Raw genomic sequence first — 21,287 nt, 5'->3', positions numbered from 1 at the left:
CTGACTCGTGGGTGAAGGCGTTCCTCTTTACTTCTTGTAAGGTTCTGTGAGGTTTCTGTGCTGAGGAAGGCCTCCTCAGAGTCATCACATCTCTGCAGTCTCTCCTTTATGTGATTCCCTGATGTATAACCAAAAGCTTCCCCACATTCCTTACACTGAGCATTTTTCCAGGTGGTGGATCTCCTGGTGGGAAAGGAGGGACCCACTCTAAACAAAAGCCTTTCCAAACTTGTTCTCAAAGAGATTCTCTTTGGCATCTGGAATCCCTAATGCTGAGTGAACACTCAACAGCGACTAAAGCTTTTCCTACACTTACTGCACAGGTGTTAAAGTTCTACAGAGATCCCACCAGAAGATGTAGCATCTTCAGAATTGTTTTATGTTGGAGACAAGTCCTTATTTTCATTCTCAGTAACACCATCTAAAAAAAAATGCACAGACAATTCAAATGTCAGTTGTCTCTTCTGCTGAGACTTAAGATGAAGAACAGTGATAAAAATAAAACCCAGTTTTATCTAAAGTGCATGCCTTTTCTAAATGTATCTGAACTGTCATCTCAATTTGGCGAAGTGCCCAAAAAGGCACGCAAGGTTCCAGTTTGGGTGAGGAGAAGACAGCTGGGCAGAAAGTCTGGAAGAACATGGAAGATTTTCTCACAAAATGTGACAAAGAATTAGGAAGGTATAATCAAAAAAGGGGAGATCAGTTTGAATCCAGAGATGAAAAATGGAGTATCAAGAAATCAAGAGAAATTTTAATTTATTAGTGTGAGTTAAAAGGACCATTTATACCAACTGAAATGTACCTAGGCCACTACTATAGACAAGCAGAATGCTCCACAAACATTTACTGAGTCAGTGAACAGTGGTATATGATAAAAGTTAACTTGAAGCAACAACTAGAACAGTTTCAAAATACAGTTTTGATATGGAAAAACTAAAGTGGGGAAAATAACTTTTTCAGTAATGTTCAGGACTAAAACATAGGAAAAAAGCAGCACGGTGAAGTTAAATTAGTTGAATAGGTCCAAACAAACCAAACAAAACCCCTCGCAAATATGACTGAGAGTTTCTACCTCAAGAATTGGGCAGATAATGAGAAGGAGATGATGGGTAGGGGTAAGTTTTCGAGGGAAAGGACATTACTGAGAATTCTAAAAAGCTTCCTTTCAAGGATCTCCTTTCTCTGCAGACACCCTTTCTCATTGGCTTTCCATTTCAAACGGCAATAATGCTCAAAAGTCAAACTATGACAGGGTCTTAACAGGCTGCACTTGAAACCCTGGATTCCAAAGTACTCTCTCTGCCATAAGCATTTCCTGTTCTATCCTTTAGGCTGGACCCTAAAGGCAATGGGATGAAGCTGGTCTTGGAAAACTGAATTGGAAGTTAAACTCTCCGTAAAAACGCCCAAACAACAGCGCAATATGGAAGAACTTTCTGGAGGTGCACATGAATCCCAAGGGGAATTAAAGCCCATGAGGGTGGTGCTGGGTTTTGGCTGCGGAGACATGGATCCTAAAGTTCAGTTTTGCTGCCTTCTCTGCTATTCCAAAGGGCTTCCACCACTCAAGCCATAACATAAGTGATATCCCAACCCTTCCCACCTGGTGGCTTCTCCTCCAAGCTGTCTCCAACTTCTCTAGCATAAGTGATGCCTCTTCTTCACATTCTGGGTATCATCCCTGCCTGAGTCTGCAGCAACCCAGCGAGGTGTCAGGACCTGCTTCAGCACCTGCTCCTCGGTGTGTTTGTGGTCTCAGCAACTGTAGGCAAAGCTCTCTGAGTCTTCTGACAGTCCTGGGAGGCCCAGGTAGCTATCTCCTGTAGTAGCAACTTGAAGTCTGAAGGACTATCCATGACTTCTTTGCCAGCGTGGTCCCAGGCACAGCCCTCTCCCTCTGCCATCAGTCACTATTAGGGACCTTCCCACAGGAGGACCGCCATTCTGGAATGAGAGCACTCAGGAGGAGATTCACTCCAGCCTGGGGTTCACACGAGTTTTTCAGAAGTATTTCCTTGTAGCTAGTCTTCTTCCTGGGGCATAAAATAACACTGTTAACAGAAACTCTAACTTTTGTTTAGCTCTTTTACCCAAGAACTCACTACCCGGACAAGGCACTGAAAGAAAAAGGAACTTTGACAGGAAGCTAAATGACTTAGGGGAGTGGGAGGGCCTCTGCAAATTATTAGCCAGCACCCCGTGCTAAAATGTTTTACTTCCTAAACGTTTGTTAATAAAACTTGGAAGACCATGACCCTCTTCCCTTGGGTTCTCCCCTTCAGAGAATCCCGAATAAACAGGAAAGTAATATCAGAAATGAGAAAATAACAGCTAATATTTACTTAAAAGTGACTACAAATAGGTACTATTATAATCCCACTGACAGTTGAATGATACTGTGGTACAGAGCTATCATTTGCTAACTCACAGCAGTAAGTGGCTTCTAAGCCTTTTCTTGCACTCCAGCGTCGCCTCATCTACTGCAGGGAGGGTCGGGAGTCAGACCACCTCCCCCACCAACCCCACTTTCCTTTTACAAAACCGGGACCCCAGACCTTCCTTCTCTCAACAGCCCAGGAATCCTAATACAACTCAAAACTTGGAAGCCACCCTTGACTCCCTCGCGACTCTCCGTCGTCGGACCCTACCCCTGACCCCCCGGAGTCCCAGGGTGCGGGAGAGGCTGCGCCCCGCCCCCGCACAGGTGCGCGCCCGGGCTCCGGCGCTCGTGCTTCCGGGCCGGCTGCAGCCCCCGCCGCGGAGCCGGCCGGTCTCCTCTAGGAATCGGGAGGCTCTGTCCTCTCGGTGGTTGCCTGGCGGCGTCCCCGCCCCGCAGAGCCTCCCGGCGGCGGCCGACGTGCGTGGGGCCCACGCTGCCGGGACAAGGCGCGCGAACGACGGCTGCGCCCTCCGCGCTGAGGAGCCGCGGCGCAGCTGCGGCGGCGGCGCCCGCGGGGCTACGAGCACCTCACCGGCGCGAAGCCCTGTACGCATAACCCAGCTACCCCCCCGCCCCGACGCCCAGTCTGGCCGCTTCTGTCGCCGCTTTCCCTGGGGGAGGCACGTCACTTGCCAGAACTCGGCCTGACTACAGAAACTGCCACCTTTTTAGCGCGTGTGAAATGACGAGACCACCACCACTGAAGCAGGCACGACGGAGGCGCCCGCTCATGAGGTAAAACATGCTCTCAAGCCCGAAGAGCCGGTCAGGATCTAACCGTAAGTCACAGGTGACAAATGACGTCCCCGTAGAGGTCGTCCTCGGGACACCCAGGAGCAGCCGCGTGCGCTGCGGTGACGCGCACAACATGCCGCCCCCGAAGTCACCTTCAGCCGTGCTGGGGGGCAGCTCTGGGGGCCCTGCCCGACGGGCTTTCAGACCTGCAACTGTGGGTGAAGTCAGTGGTTTCCACGAAATCGGGAAGACCTCTGGCTCGTAATGATGGTCTTACAGTGTGAGCCAAGGGCCCCTCAACTGAGTTCACTCATCACGGCCGGCTGGGTCAGAACCAAATTACATGTATCAAATGAAGCCTATGTACAACACATAGTTTTATAAAATATATTCATACGTACTTTATAGATATAAAAAATACTATACATGTATAAAAATGTGCAAGGCCATTTGGCGTGAGAGAGGATCCAAAGAAATTCCAATCAAATGAACTGCTAGAGGGACTGTGATCTGAGAACTTTTCATTTCATGTGAAAGGATGAAAGTTGAGAATATCTAATTCAAGGTTATCAAATGATTATCCCTAAGTTGAATAGGGCAGCTTGTTGCTCAAATTTTGGGCTTATGGAATCAGGAGAGGTACCTGAAAGAACTATTTTTATATAATTACCCATTTCTTTTAATCCTAGAAGTGGTGTTAGCTACCAATATAAAACCCTGATCAAGAATAGATCCATATGCGTATTGGATAGATCCATAATGGAACATCTACATCTTTACGATTTGTATTAATGAAGACTGACAAAAATCCCATATTCTGTCCTAACAGAGGGTGATACTTTCCTATAAAGAGCCCATTTTTAGTGGAATGTCTCCTGTGGACACCCTCCTTAGTGTAGGCAACAAGCATTAAGTTCATGTTACACTGGCCAAATCTGATCCAGGATTTGGTGTGCAGAGAGGGTGGTGATATCATTACCTTGGGTGCCTGGACCTAGGACTCCGGGATTTCTGCAGTATCTCTGAGAATGACAGGAGTAGAAAAGCTTCCACAGATAATTACTCAAGACATTGATTACCACTGCAACACAGGGTTCCTTCAACTGAAATAAACAGTAAGCGTGGGCTCTAGATTTGGGTTGCCTGGGTTCAAAGCTTGGCTCCACCACATACTAACTTTGTGACCTCAGGCAGCTTCAATTCAAAACTGATTTGTTTCTCCAGCTAAAAATAAAATAAAGCGCTTAGTAATGCCAGGCCCTTAATAAGATGTTTTAGTAAGACATATCCTGTTCTCGACTCCCAAAGACAGCCAATAAGGGCTCTGTTTTGACTGTAAGAACTCTATAATGAATAATCTATGGGACATAACAAGAGGCTACTTCTGTTCAGAGTACAGGAGTGTGGACCTGCTCTCCACTGCTGGCCTTACCCCACAACTGACATTTCTCAATTCAGAGCCCTGCTCAATCCCATTGTTTCCTCAGCTTCTACCTCACACTTAAAATTCCAGCAACCCCTTCAAACAACTGGGGTTTTTTTGGAAGGGGGGGCAGCTTCCTTCCCTTTGCAGTCCCCTTCTATTACATCCCCTGCAACCTCTGTTTGTCAGGTTACTCTTTATTCAAAGCCCCCTTCACTTTTTATTGCGTTAGGAATTTGATTCTCCCCCAACCTCTCCAGGAGCTTTTTGTCGTAAAACACTCAGTATCTTGTTTATCTTGAATCGATTAGAAAAGAGAAGCCAGTCAATCTCACTATCATCCTTAACTTTATTTCTAAGCCACTGCTTCGTGATTTGAGTGTTAACACCAGTTTCTCAACCTGGCTGTTATGTTACAACTCTTGACTGACGTTATTTCTACCTTGGACTTGCTTCAATTTCACATTTTTCCTTTCCATCCTACTGCCTGTTATTGTTGATGGTTTCAAAATCCACAAGGGTAAGCTGCTTCAAAGGATCCTGATTTCCTGGATCCTGTCCCTGTTAGGCCACATCTACCTTTTATCCATAAAGATGCACTCTGGACTTCATCACTTCATCACTCTGTTTGCCGCACTCCCCAATTTCATATCTAACCATGTCCTCCACTTTCCCCTCAGCGCCTTCTACTTCTGTGTTGCCAATTTAGCTCCAGTTATCATACTCTATTTTCTCCTTATCCTGGATAGTTTGACAACTTTGATGCCTACCTGGAAATTCCACAACACCCCACCCTTTCTTGGTACTGCAACTATATTTAAGCACAAGAAACAACCAGAACAAAACTCCCATCTTTATTTTTAAACAAGTTATGAACTGTGTATTATATAGGATACAGCACATCCTGCTGTTCTGGGTCTCTGTCTATGGCTACTTTATATTAGGCAATTAAAGGCGTTAGAGGCAAGTGGAGGAACGCGTCTGTGTTGAGAACACGTTAAGCGGAAGATGAACTGCATAACCTGTAAGAGCACTGTGAACAGAAAGCACGTTTAAAATAAAAATCGTGTTCCAGTGAGCAGGAGGATTCAAGAGAGGCTAAGGGACTCTGAAGAGTACTTGTTTGGATACCATGTCTGAAAGCAGATCAGGTGACGAGCACAAATAGCATGAGCTGGTGAAGAGGACATGCTCATACGGGTTCTCATCACTAAGCTGCGAGGAGCTTGCAAGAGTGAGAAAGGCAAGGCAGGGTGAGCTGGGGAAGGGAACAGGAACACACACAGCTCAGAGCTCTCAGGCTCACTCGGGGCAATAAACTGTCCTTTGGATGTAAAAAATTATTTACCCAACCCTCGCTGCCTCAGTGTCTCATGTATGTAGCTCCCATGTTGGTCTGAGGATAAACAACTAATAGAGTCCTCAATGTGTGATTGAGTTTTCAAATGTTCGTTTGCTTTCCTCTGTTGTGAACTCAGGATGTTTTCCCATGATCATGTGAATTCCAATCCCAAAAGCAAATCTGACACATTATGTCATAATATGCCTAAATTATAGTACTAATACCATTAGTATTTTTATGGGAAAATGTGCTCACACTTACAGCTTAGAAGCTACATAGCTCTTTCTCCAGGGACTCTTCTGGTTCCAAACCAGTGATGATACTCTTATGTTCTGAATAGGGCTACAGTAGAGGGGCAAGAGAGAGGGGCCGTAGGGACAGGGGGCAGAGTACATTATAGGAGCAGGAAAGAGATGGGATACAGACACAGGGCTGGATACAATGGCAGTCAGGAGTAAAGAACGGTAATTACGCCTGTTTCTCCCCTCCCCTTTCTGTCTCACCACTTCAAACCCACTAACCGGCTAGAAGCGAGGGATGGAGAGGATCCTGGAGTTGTATGGGATGAGGCGGGGTGGGGAGGTAGTCCCAGAAATTATAGTCTGCCCTGGCAAGGTAGCAAGGGAAGGAAATCAGAGGACAGCTCAGTGAAGGTTAAAAATAGTCTCCGAGAATAAAAAGATAAACAGACCAGGAGCCATGTGTGCCTCTCTGTGGCTGCCAACTTATCCGCAGTCATCACAGGCCCTCATCCAGGACCAAACTGGCTACTCAGTAAAACAGGAGTAAAGTCAACCAGTTACTGGTTCACCTGTGTTTCCACAAGTCCCAAGGGACAGAGTCACTAATCTTTGGCTCTTTTATGTGCTCAAGAAGGTATACAAACCAAAAAATTGTAAACCAGTTCTGAAGAGGAGTTATTAGGGAATTCAGAACATGCGAACTATGTAATTGGGGAAAAAGAGGTTATGAGCCAAACAGAGAACACTAGCACCCTCCCCTAACTGGACACACAGCCTCGTGCTCAGATGACCCAGGGAGCCTTCAAATGTAGGTCTCCTATTTTGACACCCTTAAATTTGAAGAGGTGGAAAGGCCATCCTCAAGCCCTTGCAGGTGGACAGTGGTCAGGTTCCCTGTTCATTCTAAAGTACTGGTGGCACCTGTCCTGTCGGGCTTCCCTTATGCCATAAACCAGCAGCGGTCCCTGGTTACAGGACTGGGTTCATGCGTCCGCACGCCACAGGCAACCATGAAGGCAGCTGGGAGTCAAGGCAGTGTTTCTCGAGTTGCAGAATCAGGCGACCGGCGACAAAAATGAAGATTCTCGGCCCCTACCCCAGACTTAATGAAGCAGAATGTCTGTGAGTAGGACGTGGGCATTTTAAACAAGCTCCACACGCGACTCTGATGTTCAGCGAAGTGGAGGAATCCCCACAACAGACAGGACTTGAAGGTGGAGACCTACACTTCGGTGCCTGGTCCTTCCCTTGTGACACTGCAGCTACGTCACCATCTCCGTGTGCAACAGCATCCTCACCTTTACAACGGATGGTAATTTCAAGTTACAGCGCTATTTCAGGAATGAAGTCAGAAAAGCGTTTTCTAAGAGGCACTCTCGCCCTCCCACAGTCTGTCCCTAAGCTCTGCTGCCAGCGTACTCCCATCCAAATGGACTCCGAACTGCCTCTCCACCTCAGGCTGGCCTGGATGCTTCCAAACCACGAGCATTCTTACCTCTGCCTGCATTTCCTTTACCCTAAATGGTTTCCATTTTGCCTTCCAATTCTGCCCATCCAACCCTTATGGTCACTAAGAGCTTTCCTGACCCCGAGGCATCGGTGGTCCGTCCTCCCGGATGGACAGCACTTACTGTGCGCAACGTGCCACTTCCAAGACACAGGACTCGCATCATCAGTCCTCCCGTCCTGCTGCAGTCTTACCTAACCTCACACGTGGATCTTAGCTATCCCAAACTAGACTGTAAACTTCAGAGAAGAGGACTTTGGTGTTCTGTTTCTTGATCTCCACAGCACCTGAGAGAACGGGCAGCACACAGGGAATTCTTTATAAAATATCTGAGGTTTCCTCATAGCAACAGTGACTGGCGTTTTGCCCTAAATGACTTCAAAGCTAGGATTTCTCTGCAGCCTGCACTCTGTGACACAGCTTCCCTGTAGTCATCACAGAGAAACAGGTTTTTCTCCTCTGTGGTCGGTCTGATGTTGAGTAAGAGCTGAGGTCTGCCTGAACAATTCCCCACACTTTACATTCACAGGGACCACCTCTAGTATGGATTCTCTGGTGTTTACTAAGATCTGACCTCTGTCTGAAGGCTTTGCCACATTCATCACATTGGTAGGGTTTCTCCCCAGTGTGGATTCTCTGATGCTGAATGAGGCTGGTGATTCCTCGGAAGGCATTCCCACACTCATCGCACTTGTAGGGCCTCTCTCCAGTGTGGATTCTCTGATGTTCCGTGAGGACTGATCTTTGAGTGAAAGCCTTCCCGCACTTATCACATTTATACGGTCTTTCCCCAGTGTGAATTCGCTGATGTTCTGTAAGACTCGTCCTCTGAATAAAGGCTTTTCCACATACATCACACTTGTAAGATTTCTTCCCAGTATGGATCCTCTGATGCTGAACAAGGCCACTCTGACTGAAGGATTTCCCACATTCTTTACACTGATGGCACTTTTCTTTGTGGTGGATCTCCTGGTGGGAAACAAGGGATGAGTTATAAACAAAGGCTTTTCCACACTCGCTGCACTCGTAGGGCTTCGCCCCAGTGTGAACGCCTTGGTGCTGAGTAAGTGTCGAGCGCCGACTAAAACTTTTATTACACTGAGTACAGTGGTACGGTTTGTCTCGTGTGTGGATCTTGAGATGGTGGAAGAGGCCTGCTTTCTGGCTAAAGGCTTTGCCACACTCATTACAGTGGTAGTGCTTCTCTCCTGTGTGAAGTCTCTGATGTTGGTTCAGAGCTGACCACCGGCCAAAGGCTTTGCCACACTCGTTACATTTATATGGCTTCTCTCCAGTGTGTATTATTTTGTGCCGAATAAGCACAGTTCTCCCACGGAAAGTTTTTCCACATTCCTCACATTTGTAGGGCCTGTCTGCAGTGTGGACTCTCTGATGTTCCACGAGGCGCGAGTGCTGACTAAAGGCTTTCCCACACTCCTCGCACTCGTGAGGTTTTTCTCCCAGACAGACCCTCTGCTGTTCAGTCAGATTGACTCTGTTTTCATCACCCATAGATTGTTCACCTTCCCTGGAGTGCCCAGAAGACTGTTCTGTTTTTGCTTCAGATTCATCAGCTGTTCTGCACCGAGCAGGCCAGGACACTTGGCTTTCAAATCTAGACACGTTCCCATATGGTTCCACTTCTTCAGAAACTTCCTGCTTTAAATTCCTGTATTCATTTCCAGTCTCAACACCTGAAACTACAATGGATCGCCAAATCAACTAGTTTACAACATAAGGTTATTCGGTGAAAAATACATAAGAACCTAGAGTTTCTGCAGGACTATGAAATGGCATTAGAACACAGGACAGACATAATACATAAAGTCCTCCAAAAATTGTCATGGAAAAGACCAATAACCCAATAGAAACTGGGCAAAAGAAAAGCTGACTGCCTCCAGGAAAGGAAATACAATAGCTCTTAAACGTAAGATGTTCCACCTCAAAGTAAGGGAAAAGCAAATTTAAACAATATCGAGACACAATTTTCACCCATCATCCTGCCCATCAGTATGATGTGACACCGTGTTCATGAAAGGGTGTCACACGTTCTCAGTGGGAGCGTAAACTAACCCTGGCTTTACAGAGGGCAACGTGACAATATCCATCGAAATTACAAATGGATTTAACCTTTGGCCTAGTAATTCCACATGCAGGAATTTATACTGCAAACGTACTCACACCCATTCACCACAGCCCCACCTGTGACAGTAAAACACTGGGGACAACTTGGGGGATCGATAAGTTAACTGTGTGGTTCATCCACACATTTTACTATTAACCTGCTGTTAAGAAATAAAAAATGCAAGCTTTTACCATCCTAGTGATAACGAGAAGAAAAGGTATTTGTTTGAATATGAAAAACATATATATCTCTAAAGAGAAGGACACACAAGAACTGAAAACAGTGACAACCTACTTCAGGGCTGGAGGAGACCAGACAGCTGAGGGAACGGAGGGGAATGAAAACTTTTCACTGGATAACTTTAAATTTTTGTTTTTGAATTATATGAATTTTTACCTATTTTAAAAAATTAAATGGAAAAGAATAAATATAGACAAAGTAGAGATAAAAAAGATATGGGGTCTTTCACCCATTCACCAACTTATAACATTCTGCCACATTTGCTTTGTTGTGCCTTCTCTTTGTAAGCGTACACACACATATACATTTTTTCCTGAACTGTCTGATAACTACAGACATCGTGGGGCAGAGGCTTCTTAACTGAAGGAGGAAGGATACAGCCAAAGTGAAGACACTAGTAGAAAAAGCAGTGAAATCAGTACAAGGGAAAATAACTATCAGAAGGACTAAATTAAATGGGACTAAAAAGCAGTGAAATCAGTACAAGGACTAAAATAACTATCAGAAGGACTAAATCAAATAAAACAGTGCAAGAATTCAGGAAAAATATTTAAATATAAAGATAAAACAAGAACTGAAGAATGACAAACCAAAGCGGCTGAGAGTCTGTGCAGGAGAGACTTCCTGACTCTAATGATCACAAACAGCACAGCATGCCCCAGAGGCCTGGTGTCCTGGGCCAGCCCGTTGTCCAGGGCCAGCCCGTCCTCCCCTTCCTCCCAAGACGGCTCTGTCTTCCGTACCTTGCTCCCCCAGCTGGACTTCAGGTTCCGGAGACTCACACTTGAGCTGCGCCATCAGAGGGGGGAGGGACATGCTGGGCTCCTGTTCTGTTCCCATAGGGGCCACCTCCTGCAAGGGCTGGTCCTGTTCCTCAGTGTGGACTGAGACCTGTGGCAAACGAGACACAGCTCACACACACAGTCTGTGAACAGCACATAAGAGTACACGATCCATGGCAGTGACACCCAGCTCTCTGATGCATCAACTTCCTTCCAGACACCAGCCTGCTGTATCCCTCCTCACGGCACCTCCTCTGAGAAACCTTCCTTTCTCCTGGTCTTCACAGCTAAACAATGGTGGTTGTACCACCTTCACCTCATTTATGCTCGGAGAAAGGCAGAAGAAAACAAAGGAACGACAGGGGGAGGCGGAAGGAGGGGAAATCTCTTCCACATAGGCTCCAGAAGCTGTTCCCTACAGACTGTGCCCTTCCAGGCTCCCACCCCACCTCCTTCCAGGAGATGACCTTGTTTTCTCCTTGTCCAAGGTCATGGTCACATGAGAGATCACCCACCCTTCATTTCATCTCTCCCTCCACCCCCCCCCCCACACACTTACTTACTTCCACTTAGAGGAAGAGGCCTTTTTCTCTCCACTCTTGCCTTCAGCCCCATCCCTTCCTGCACCCCTGACCCCTGCTCCTGCAACGAACTCATTTATTTAGCAGTTTAAGCCACTCTGTAGCTTCCATGCCTGCACGGAATCATTCCCCTTGTATTTAAAAATAACAGGGCTCCCCAGTGGGGTGTGAAACGCAGGGATCTGGGACCACTCTCGTTCCTTAGTCTGTGTCTTAGTCCAGGAGCTCTGTGAGCTGGGGCTGGTTACTTGGACTACATGGCACTGTGCGCACAAAGCCCCTGGCGGGGGGCACAGCTACACCAGGCCCTCAAACTGCTCCCCAATCCCCTCCAGTGCCTACATTCTGTAAATAACAAATCACTGCACACTGCCTCTATTCCAACACAGGTGCATTGGGTAACCTCTGCCCAGAAGAGGTTAAGAGCCAAAATTTGGCCATAAGAGCCAAAATCAGCAGGATGCTGAGATGGACAGAAAAAGATGTTTCAACTTTGAATGTGGAGGGAGGAGAAGGCCAGTACAGTGGGCTGTGCCTTCTATCCGCACATCTCTGGCAAGGCCTCAGAAATCAAGTGTAAATTCCCTTAGCTGCCCCTAGTGTGCTTTGAGGGAAGGGGCTGGTTGGCAAAACAAACTCAACATGTTTAAAACCACACTACTTCTGCCCGCACTTGAGAATCCCCTTCTTTCTTCTGGTTCTCTTCCTGTCTCCCTGGCCACTCCTTCTCCGTTTCCACTGCCCTGATGACCTCCCTTTGTCTCATAGCCTTAAATATCATCCATATTCTGACAAGTGCCAATTTTGCATTTCTAGCACAGATCCCTCCACCAAATCCAGCTTGTTATACCCAGTTGCCTGCTCAACTTTTCCAGGTGGATTCTAATAGGAATCTCAAAATCAACATGTCCAAAAACCTAGTAACCCTTGATCCCAGTCCTGACTCCAAACCTTCCTCTCTCCCAGCCTTTACCATCTCCATGACTGATGGATCCACAAGTCGTGACGCTCAGAACAAAAACCTTAGCCGAATCCTAAACTCACTTTCTCTCATATCCCACATCCTACAGAAAAACAAACCAAGTGCTACCTCCAGAAGAGGCAGGATCCAATCGCGTGTCACCACTTCCACGCTACTGCTCTGGTCCCAGCCGCGAGCACCTGCTGCCTGGATTGGTGCTGAACCTGTCTCCCTGCTTCTGTCTTTGACCCCTCAGCCTCCCGCACCCCGACCACCAGCCCCAATGAACAACTCTGCCAACAGAGTGGCTGGAGTGATTATTTTTAAAATTTAGGTCAGGTTAAACCTCTCTTCTGTTCCAAACTCTCCAGTGACTCAGCACCCCCGTTTACTGTCTTCCTCCTCTCATTTGACTAGAATCTATCGATGAGACAGAAGCAACTTCTGCGCTTTGTTCACGGCTACGTTTCCAGTGCTTAGAATGGTGCCTGGTACAAAAATCCACATTCAGTAAATGTCTCCTGAACCAATGAACTTTTCCCCAATCCACCTTCCCCTACACCTTTGAACTCTGTTAGAAGCACCTGGATCACGCTAGTCTCTCAAGCCAGAAGTCCCCAGTGCTCAGCCTAGAAGAGATTGCTCAGTATAGAGTTTTCCCTTCATCCTTCCTTTTCTATTCACTCTTCTGTCATCGTTTCCAATTAATACTTATCTACGACATGGTTCATCCTTTGTAGTCTCACCGTCACAACTCTCTCAGAGTCATATCTTTCTGCCACAGGCTCCTCTCCTCCTTCATGCCCCAGTGTTGGGCTGCACTTCTTTTTTTTTTTTTTTAAGATTTTTTATTTATTTATTTGACAGAGATAGAGACAGGCAGCGAGAGAGGGAACACAAGCAGGGGGAGTGGGAGAGGAAGAAGCAGGCTCCCAGCAGAGGAGCCCGATGTGGGGCTCGATCCCAGGACCCCGGGATCATGCCCTGAGCCAAAGGCAGACACTTAACGACTGCGCTACCCAGGCGCCCCTGGGCTGCACTTCTTGTTTTATCATTTCCCTGTTTTATATTCTTCTTAGCAAGACTTCCCAGCCTTGACTCTACTGACAAGTTGGGTCAGATAATCCTTTGTTGTATGCAGCTATCCTACACACTGTAGGATATTGGGTGGGCAGCAGTGGGTGGGCAGCAGTCTCACTAGCCCATTAGCCACTAGATGCCAGTAGCACCCCCCCCCCCATATGACAACCAAAAATGTCCCAAGTCATTGCCAGATGCCTGTAGGGCACAAAATTGCCACTGGGTGAGAACCATTGTCTTTTAACAGTGTTGAAACAAAAGAGAACAGAACAAGGTCCTACATACTTCGGTTACATCCTGGGGTTAGAGAAGCTCATTATGACTCAAACAGAAAACCTGAGAAGCTTGTATCTACAGAATAAAATCTCAACTCCAGAGGTGATATTCAAAGTCCTGGACTCTGTTCTCAACCCCTCTACTCACACAGCTCACCTGTCCAACTTACCAGCTTTCTCCTACTCCCAGTAGTCCCATCCCTGCCTGGCCCCTCCCTCCTAACCTTCCACTCTGCTCCTACCTCCCACTCCTCCAAGGTGGTGACTTTGATTTCTACATTGTTTAGTCCTTTAACGGAGGCAGGGAAGTGGATACATTGTTGTGCAACAGAAGCATGTCCCTTTCAAGAGACTGCTGCCCACCCCAGTTACCATGATCTAACATTTGCTCTTAGAAATCTTACTCATGTTTTTGAGCAGCATTTCATCAAACAGAACTCTGGAGGCGTGGTTCAGAAATAAGTGATCCTTCCACAAAAAAGCTATAAATAAGTTAGGACTACATTAACCAACTTTCCATGAGGCTAGGCCTGATGCACCGAAGTGTCAAGAACACACTTTGTGAAACAAAGCTGTACACACTCTGGCCTAGAAATCCATAATTCACCTTTTCTCAATCATAAAGCGATCTTTTTTTCTCACCTGTTCTCCAGGCTCATCCAGCTCTTTCTCTAAATCCTCCAGCACAGTCACCACCTCCTCCCCGCTCTCCGGCTGCTGCTCCCGCACCCAGGCCTGCAGCTCCTCGGGCAGGATGGTCAGGAACTGCTCCAGCACCAGCAGCTCCACGATCTGCTCCTTGCTGTGGGTCTCGGGCTGCAGCCAGCGTCGGCACAGCTCCCGGAGCCGGCTCAGCGCCTCGCGGGGTCCAGATGTCTCCTGGTAGCAGAACTGCCGGAAGTACTGTCGGAAGACCTCCCTGCTGCGGGTGTTGTTCTTCCGCAGGCTCTGATCCTGCCTGGTGGTGTCCTTATACTCCTCCTTCTCCTCTTCCTCGATCTTTACTTCCAAAAGCTCATCCTGGTCCTCGTGGGCCTGGAGAGCCCAAGCAGATGCCATCATAGCTGTGCAAAAGCTTTATCAGTGCTGCAAGGAAGATTCCCTGTTAAGTTCTCCCTGGGTGGACCTGAGGGAGAAGCCGTCACTTTCAACACAAGCTACATCCATAAGCAAAAACTGAGAATTCTAAACATTTACTTCTGTGCTTTGCAAGCCACCTCCAGGTTAATTTACGATACTCAAGGAAATACTCCGATTACAAAAGACTTAAGAACAGACTAATCTAAAGAGAAAGATTAAAAGGTGTGAAGCGGCCTGAGGATTTTACAAACGAACAGCACGGCCTGGCAGGAAGCACCTGCATTGAGTCCTAGAATAAAGGGCATTCAAAGGGAGTACATCCAACATTTAGAGCTAATAAATAATCATAAAACGTGGAGACATCCTCGATCGGTCTCCTTTCTCCTGGAACGGCCGCACGTCCGGCGGAAACCCTGCGGTCAGCAACGCAGCCGCCGCAGGACTCCAGCCCCTCGGGCGCTGCCTCCGCTCCTTCCCCCGCTCCTTCACGCCGCGTCCCACGGCCCTCCGAGAGCGGGACAGGGCGGCACGCTCGCTCCCCCGCGGCCCGGGGAGGCCAGCACGCGGGTCCCGCCTGGGGTACGAAAGGCCGCAGCGTCCAAGCGGTCCGGAGCTTACACCGCCGACAGCGCCCCACAAAGGCCGGAAGCGAGCTGGGTCGGCGTTCGCGCACTTCCGCCGCAGCCGTAGGGAGGGGGCGAGGCCGCGGAAGTTAGACGGGCGAGTTGGCAGGTGTCGCAGCTCTCTGTCCGAGGCTTTTCCCCCCGCCCCCCGCCCCGCTGCCCCCGCCCCATGGTGGGCGAGGCCTGGCACACCTGGAGTAGGTGCCACTTAGGATCAACTTGCCAGTGTTTTATTGGGGGTTTTGCATCTCTGCTCGTGGGAAATACGGGCCCGTAGTTTTCCATTCTGTAATGTCCTTGGTAGTGTCGGCCCCACAGTGCGTGGCTCTCTACAAGAGGCTGACAGTGAAGGAGTCAGCCAGCACCAGAATATGGGCAAAGCAGTCCGCCTGGGCCACAGGGGCGATGCAGCCACAGGAAAGAGCATCCAAGCACAGACACGGGGCGGGCCCAAGAACACGGGGGAAACTCGGATGTAGGGATACAGCGGACTTTGAGATCCAGGACTCAAGAAAGACATGGTGAAACTGTAATGTCAGAAGATTACTGTTACTTTGTGTATAAGAAATAAACCTATAAATACACTTGATTAGCTCATAATCATGTTGGGTGTATTGAGGGAAGTTGAAAAGGAGGCAAGAAAGGAGAAAAAAGTCAATTATTTAGGAAAAGGGAATCCAAAAAGAACTTTATTATTATCTCCCAGGCTTTGTTTTGGAAAATTAAAAATGGCTACAAATTCTTCAGCACTTTTCCCATCAGGAGGTGGGGGTCTATGTCACTTCCCCTTGAGTCGAGTGGGTTTCATCACTGCTCTGATAAAATACAGCAAAAGTGATGCTGCTTGAATTTCCCAGCTTGAGCCTTTAGAGAGCAGCAGTTTTCACTTTTTGTCTTTTGAAACAATTGCTCTTGGAGCCCTTAGCCATCACAGAAACAGTCTGACTGCCCTGCTGGAAAGATCACACAAGGAGGCCCTGAGCCCACCCTTCTAGCGGCCCCTGCCACAAGGCACTGGGCATGGCAGTGCAGCTCTCTTGGACTTTCCAGGCAAATCCAGCTGCCAGATGAACACCAAGTGTCACTAGAAGATGCCACATGTAATGGAAGAAACTTCCAGCTGAGTCGTCCCCAAATTCCTGGCCCAAAACATCATGGGATGGTTATTCTAAGCCATTGTTTTCGGGTAAATTTTTTGCAGCAATATGTTACAAAAACAGCTTGGTTGGAGTATTCCCTGAGGATATTAAATTTCCTTAGATTAGATGGTATAGTCTACAAGGAATCTTAAATTTGTAATTCATTTCTTGACTTAGAACCAGAAGAAGGTGTTGAGGACATGCTACATTTTTTTTTTTAAGTTGAGGAGTTTATTAGGGAAATATGAGAGGCAGAGACACCCCAGTGACAGGAAGAAAATTCTGAAAATGTCCCTTCAAGCCAAGTGGGGGCCTGGCCTTGACCTCCCCAAAAGAACAAGAAACTGATGGGTTAGCAACGAAATTCCGTGGTTGCCACCTTGCCAGGGCATGAATGTCTCAGCCAGGACTGCCTCTCAGCCCCCGCACCAAAGGTGGAGAGGAGACAAAGCCTGTTTATAGACCAATGCGGAGGCAATGAGAGCTGTAAGGAAAGGGGGAGGGGAGGGCTTAACAAAGAGTCCCCAGGGTTTGGCTCTAAGCAACTCAAATACTTCTACAAATAGTTCTACAAAATGTTACTTAAAAGGTAAAATGCCTAATGTTTCTGAGTTCCAGGTTCACAACAAGCTGTTTTTTAAAAAAACAACCAATTTGCATCTAACTGATGAACTACTGAACACATTGGATCCTTGAACAAAGGGCTTGAATTATGCAAGTCATTTATACATGGACTTTTCCCCATACAGTACAGTACCATAAATGTTCTGTTCTTTTTTTTAAAGATTTTATTTACTTGAGAGAGAGTGAGGGAGTGAGTGGGGGAGGAGCAGAGAGAAAGAGACAGACTCCATGCTGAGCGAGGCCCTTCCCAGGGCTCGATTCCACAACCCTGAGATCATGACCAGAGCTGAAATCAAGAGTCAACGCTTAACTGACTGAGCCACCCAGGGGCCACCCGTAAATGTATTTTTTATCATTTTCTTTACATTTTCTTGGGGAACCTGGCTGGCTCATTCAGTAGAATGTGTGACTCTTGATCTCAGGGTCATGAGTTTAAGCCCAACATTGAGGGTAGACATTACTTTAAAAAAAAAAAAAATCCTAAAAATTTTTTTTCTTTACATACAGTATATGATGCATGTAACATACAGAATATGTGTTAATTAACTGTTATCAGTCGTCTTCTGGCCAACAGTAGGCTATCAGTAGTTAAGTCAAGTTATAATCAGATTTTTGACCATGAAGGGGGTCAGTGCCCCAACCCCCATGTTAAAGGGTCAACTGTACTATACTCAAATGTATGAAAAGATCATGTTTACGGTGGTCACAATGAACAATTAATCTGATCACCTTTCTCCTTAAGAACTCAAAATCAATAGAGAATCCTGTCAATTTCCTTGAACTTAATGCAATGTAAATAAAATAATGGTTTTAGTTTTTTCCTTGTTTTTGACTCTAGGATTGCTTTATTTATTTATATTACCTGCTTGTCCCCTGGGCATTTGAGTTTGCTTATTCTCCCCTGAAGATTAACTTGGGTCTGTTTGTTTTCCTAATGCAAATTAATATACCTCTATTTAAAAAGAAGATGCATATTTCTCGTTTGAGGTCTTGGCTGGGGGCTATGTGTCATACATCATAACTTAGATAGGAATGGAAGGCCCAAGGATTCACCGTGTTGTCACTAAAAAATGCTGAACAAGTTTTTTTTGACTTGAGAAATCACTGCAGCAACATTTAAAATACATTAACTAGTAATATTCCTATTTGTATTTTGTACACAGCTTGAATTGTCACTAAAAAAACTTAAACAACAGTCCAAGCCTTCGTAAGAACTGCATTTAGGAACAACTATTAAACATCTGGAAATCTGAAGTGGTGGTCCATAGGCAGCACTTTGAATCACTAAAATAATGTAGCTTGTTTTGAAGAGGCTGTTAAGGAAAAAGTAACTGGCTTGCTTTGTTGAATCTGACCAGGTTTTGAGGGACATTCTGAAGGGTCAGTTCCCATCAAAGACCACCGAGAGGTCTGGTATGACGAGATTCTGCCTTTGCCAGTCTCAGACGCTGGACACTTAAAAGGTTTTAGTGTTAGCTAAAAGTTTAGTGTTTACTATTCACATCCTTTCCATCCATATTTATCAACTTCCCACATTCTCTCGAGTGAGTTTTCTGATATTGAATAAGGAATGAAACATCCAGGAAAATGTTTACTACATTGATTACACTAAAAGTTTTCCTCCAACACAATTCTGACACAGTGGAAAAGCTCTGTGTTCCAACTGTTAGCTCTCCCACAGTTGTTCAGATGGTAACACTTCTCACTGGTGTGAAGTCACTTCTATTATAAGGTCTCTCTCCAGGGTGCCTTCTCTGTGATGAACTAGTCCAGTGTTTGCATATTGTCCCATATCCACCACATCTGTGGTCTAATTCAGTGTGAACTCTCTTCAGCGAAGCCTCCACTCTTCACCAAAAGCTTTTCCACATTCATCACATTCATAGCATTTCTCCTCAGTGTGTAGCTCGGATGCTGAATGAGGATGGAACTCATTCCACATTCATCACACTTAGGCCATCATGGATATCTTTCTAGTCTTCTCTGATATTTCTGCAGTTCTACGTATCAAAGCGCTGAGGAACACCTCCATCTAATCTGACAATGTGTCTCTGTTGGCATGTTATCTCTTCAGATTTCATCTACTTTGGAAGCATCTTCTCATTCTCCATTTCAACTAAATCATCTGAAAGAGGAGACTGAACATTTCAGCATCATTCACCCACTCACACATACCTTACTCAATTACTTGTTCATTGAACAAGCACTCATTAAAAGTACATGCTAGGGGTGCCTGGGTGGTTCAGCTGGTTCAGCGTCTGCCTTCAGCTCGGGTCACGATCTCAGGGTCCCGGGATCGAGTCCCACGTCGGGCTCCCTGGTTGGCAGGGAGCCTGCTTCTGCCTCTCCCTCTGCCCCTCCCCCCACCTGTGCTCTCTCACTCTTGCTCTCTCTCAAATAAAATCTTAAAAAAAAGTACATGCTAAAGGAAACAAAATGTTTTATGTAAGAGAGATGTGTTTTGAGTTTATGACTTAAATTATACTGTTATTTTTAAAGGTGAGGGGTACGAATGTATACATGTGCTTATGATAAATAAATAATAAAAGGATAAACCATAAAAGTAAAGAGGAAGAAAAGCTTACCTATGGGGAAGAGAGGGAAGAGAAGGAACAGGAAGAGAACTTCCTTGAAAATATTTTATAGATTTCATATGTAAAATTTTATATTTCATATAATTTTTAAAAATGAAACATTTAAAATATAAAATAAAATAATCAATCCCTAAACACTGAACAAGAAGTGAAACAAACTGATTTTAAATGTGTACCTGTTGGTGGCATAAGTACACAAAAGACGAATTATTTCCAGTGTCCTTAGAACAGTAATTTTTTTTGTATGTACCCAAAGATCTATAACAAAAAGAATGGGAAAACACAGGCACAAGCATGAAGCTGTTTATAATAATCATACTAGCTGATGGTAATGCCAGCATTTTAATTGAGGCTATTGTGTATATAATGTGGGATAAAGCAAATGAGTGTTTGATACTCTACCATTCCTGATATCTTTTGAGAATTCTCCAAAAGGAGATACAGATGAAAGACAGATTAAGCCCCTGAAATACTGAATTTGAACTGGAACTATCAATATGAATTCACAATACATAGTTCATCTTAAATTTTTTCTTAGCTTTGAGTACTGAAAAGGCCTAGGAACAACGTCCAATAAAGCAACGAACACTCCTAGTACCTTATTTTTGGTCTTGACATACTGTTTCCCACTAAACAGAATCAAGGGGCCTTGGAAAAATGACTGATTCCAGGAGTGGGAAGGAATCAGAAGCTGAGTCTGTACCTCTTGTTATACCAGACGGCAAGAAAGCTATCGGAATGCCTAGACTCATCATAAATAGAGGAGTCAAACTCAACAGGCTCCTACTACCCAAAGATGAGACCAATGAGCTTCAATATGGATAGCTAAGTACAATGGATTGAAAAATATGAAATATATTTAAATCCATGAGTTCTAAATACTATTATTAATAACAATTGGCCACTGTTTTAGACAATGACAGCAAAATGAATTCATTGTTTTGAAACTGATTTTTAAAAATAGGTAGTGGGAGGGGCACCTGGGTGCCTCAGCTGGTTAAGCATCTGCCCTCGGCTTAGGTCATGATCCCAGGATCCTGGGATCCAGTGCTGCATCCGGCTCCCTGCTCAGCAGGGAGTCTGCTTCTCCCTCTCCCTCTGCCCCTCCACACCACTTGTGTGCTATCAAATAAAATCTTAAAAAAACCAAAAAACAGGTAGTGGGGAGGGAGTTAATCAATCATCTTGCTTCTTCTGTAAGAACCACTGGGTAACCAAGTAAGAATATAGGGGAAGTATCTCTTTATATAAATATTCTAGCTTTGTTAAATGAAGGACAACACAGTAAGAATATCGACATTCTGGAACCGCTAATGGATTCACAGATGTAGGTACTGAGGATCACGAGCTGTAACATCACAGAAAAAGAGACAACCAGATGTTGTAAGCTCCTGATAGAACACACCACCTTGCCAAGTTAAACTTCCCTTGTTCCCAAACCTTAAACTCGATTTTGATCAAGCCCCCAGTTTACTGCAATTTATAGAAAAC

The 21,287-nt window shown here is 45.8% G+C and overlaps 2 protein-coding genes across 4 annotated transcripts in view; both read right to left on the bottom strand.

The window, feature by feature from the left end:
• Positions 1 to 2,019: 2,019 nt before the first annotated feature.
• The window catches only part of ZSCAN23 (zinc finger and SCAN domain containing 23), a 49,847-nt gene continuing 30,579 nt past the window's right edge, over positions 2,020 to 21,287 (bottom strand). For 2 of the 3 annotated variants that reach the window (XR_573348.2, XM_008711518.2), the window contains exon 8: positions 18,781 to 19,327. The gene's annotated coding sequence lies outside the window, so the exon portion shown is untranslated. Of the gene's footprint in view, positions 2,037 to 18,780; positions 19,328 to 21,287 lie in introns of those variants that run through there. The other variant, XM_008711519.2, reaches the window with a different exon arrangement.
• ZSCAN12 (zinc finger and SCAN domain containing 12) lies at positions 4,933 to 15,385 on the bottom strand. Its single transcript, XM_008711511.2, is given in 4 exon segments — positions 4,933 to 8,208; positions 8,210 to 9,392; positions 10,801 to 10,948; positions 14,379 to 15,385. Coding segments are annotated over 4 exon segments (1,833 nt in total). The 5' UTR covers positions 14,799 to 15,385; the 3' UTR covers positions 4,933 to 8,126.

The sequence above is a fragment of the Ursus maritimus genome, unplaced genomic scaffold (genome assembly GCF_017311325.1).
Source record: "Ursus maritimus isolate PB19 unplaced genomic scaffold, ASM1731132v1 scaffold_30, whole genome shotgun sequence".
NCBI classification, from domain to species: domain Eukaryota; kingdom Metazoa; phylum Chordata; class Mammalia; order Carnivora; family Ursidae; genus Ursus; species Ursus maritimus.
This window is presented reverse-complemented; position numbering and strand designations above follow the sequence as displayed.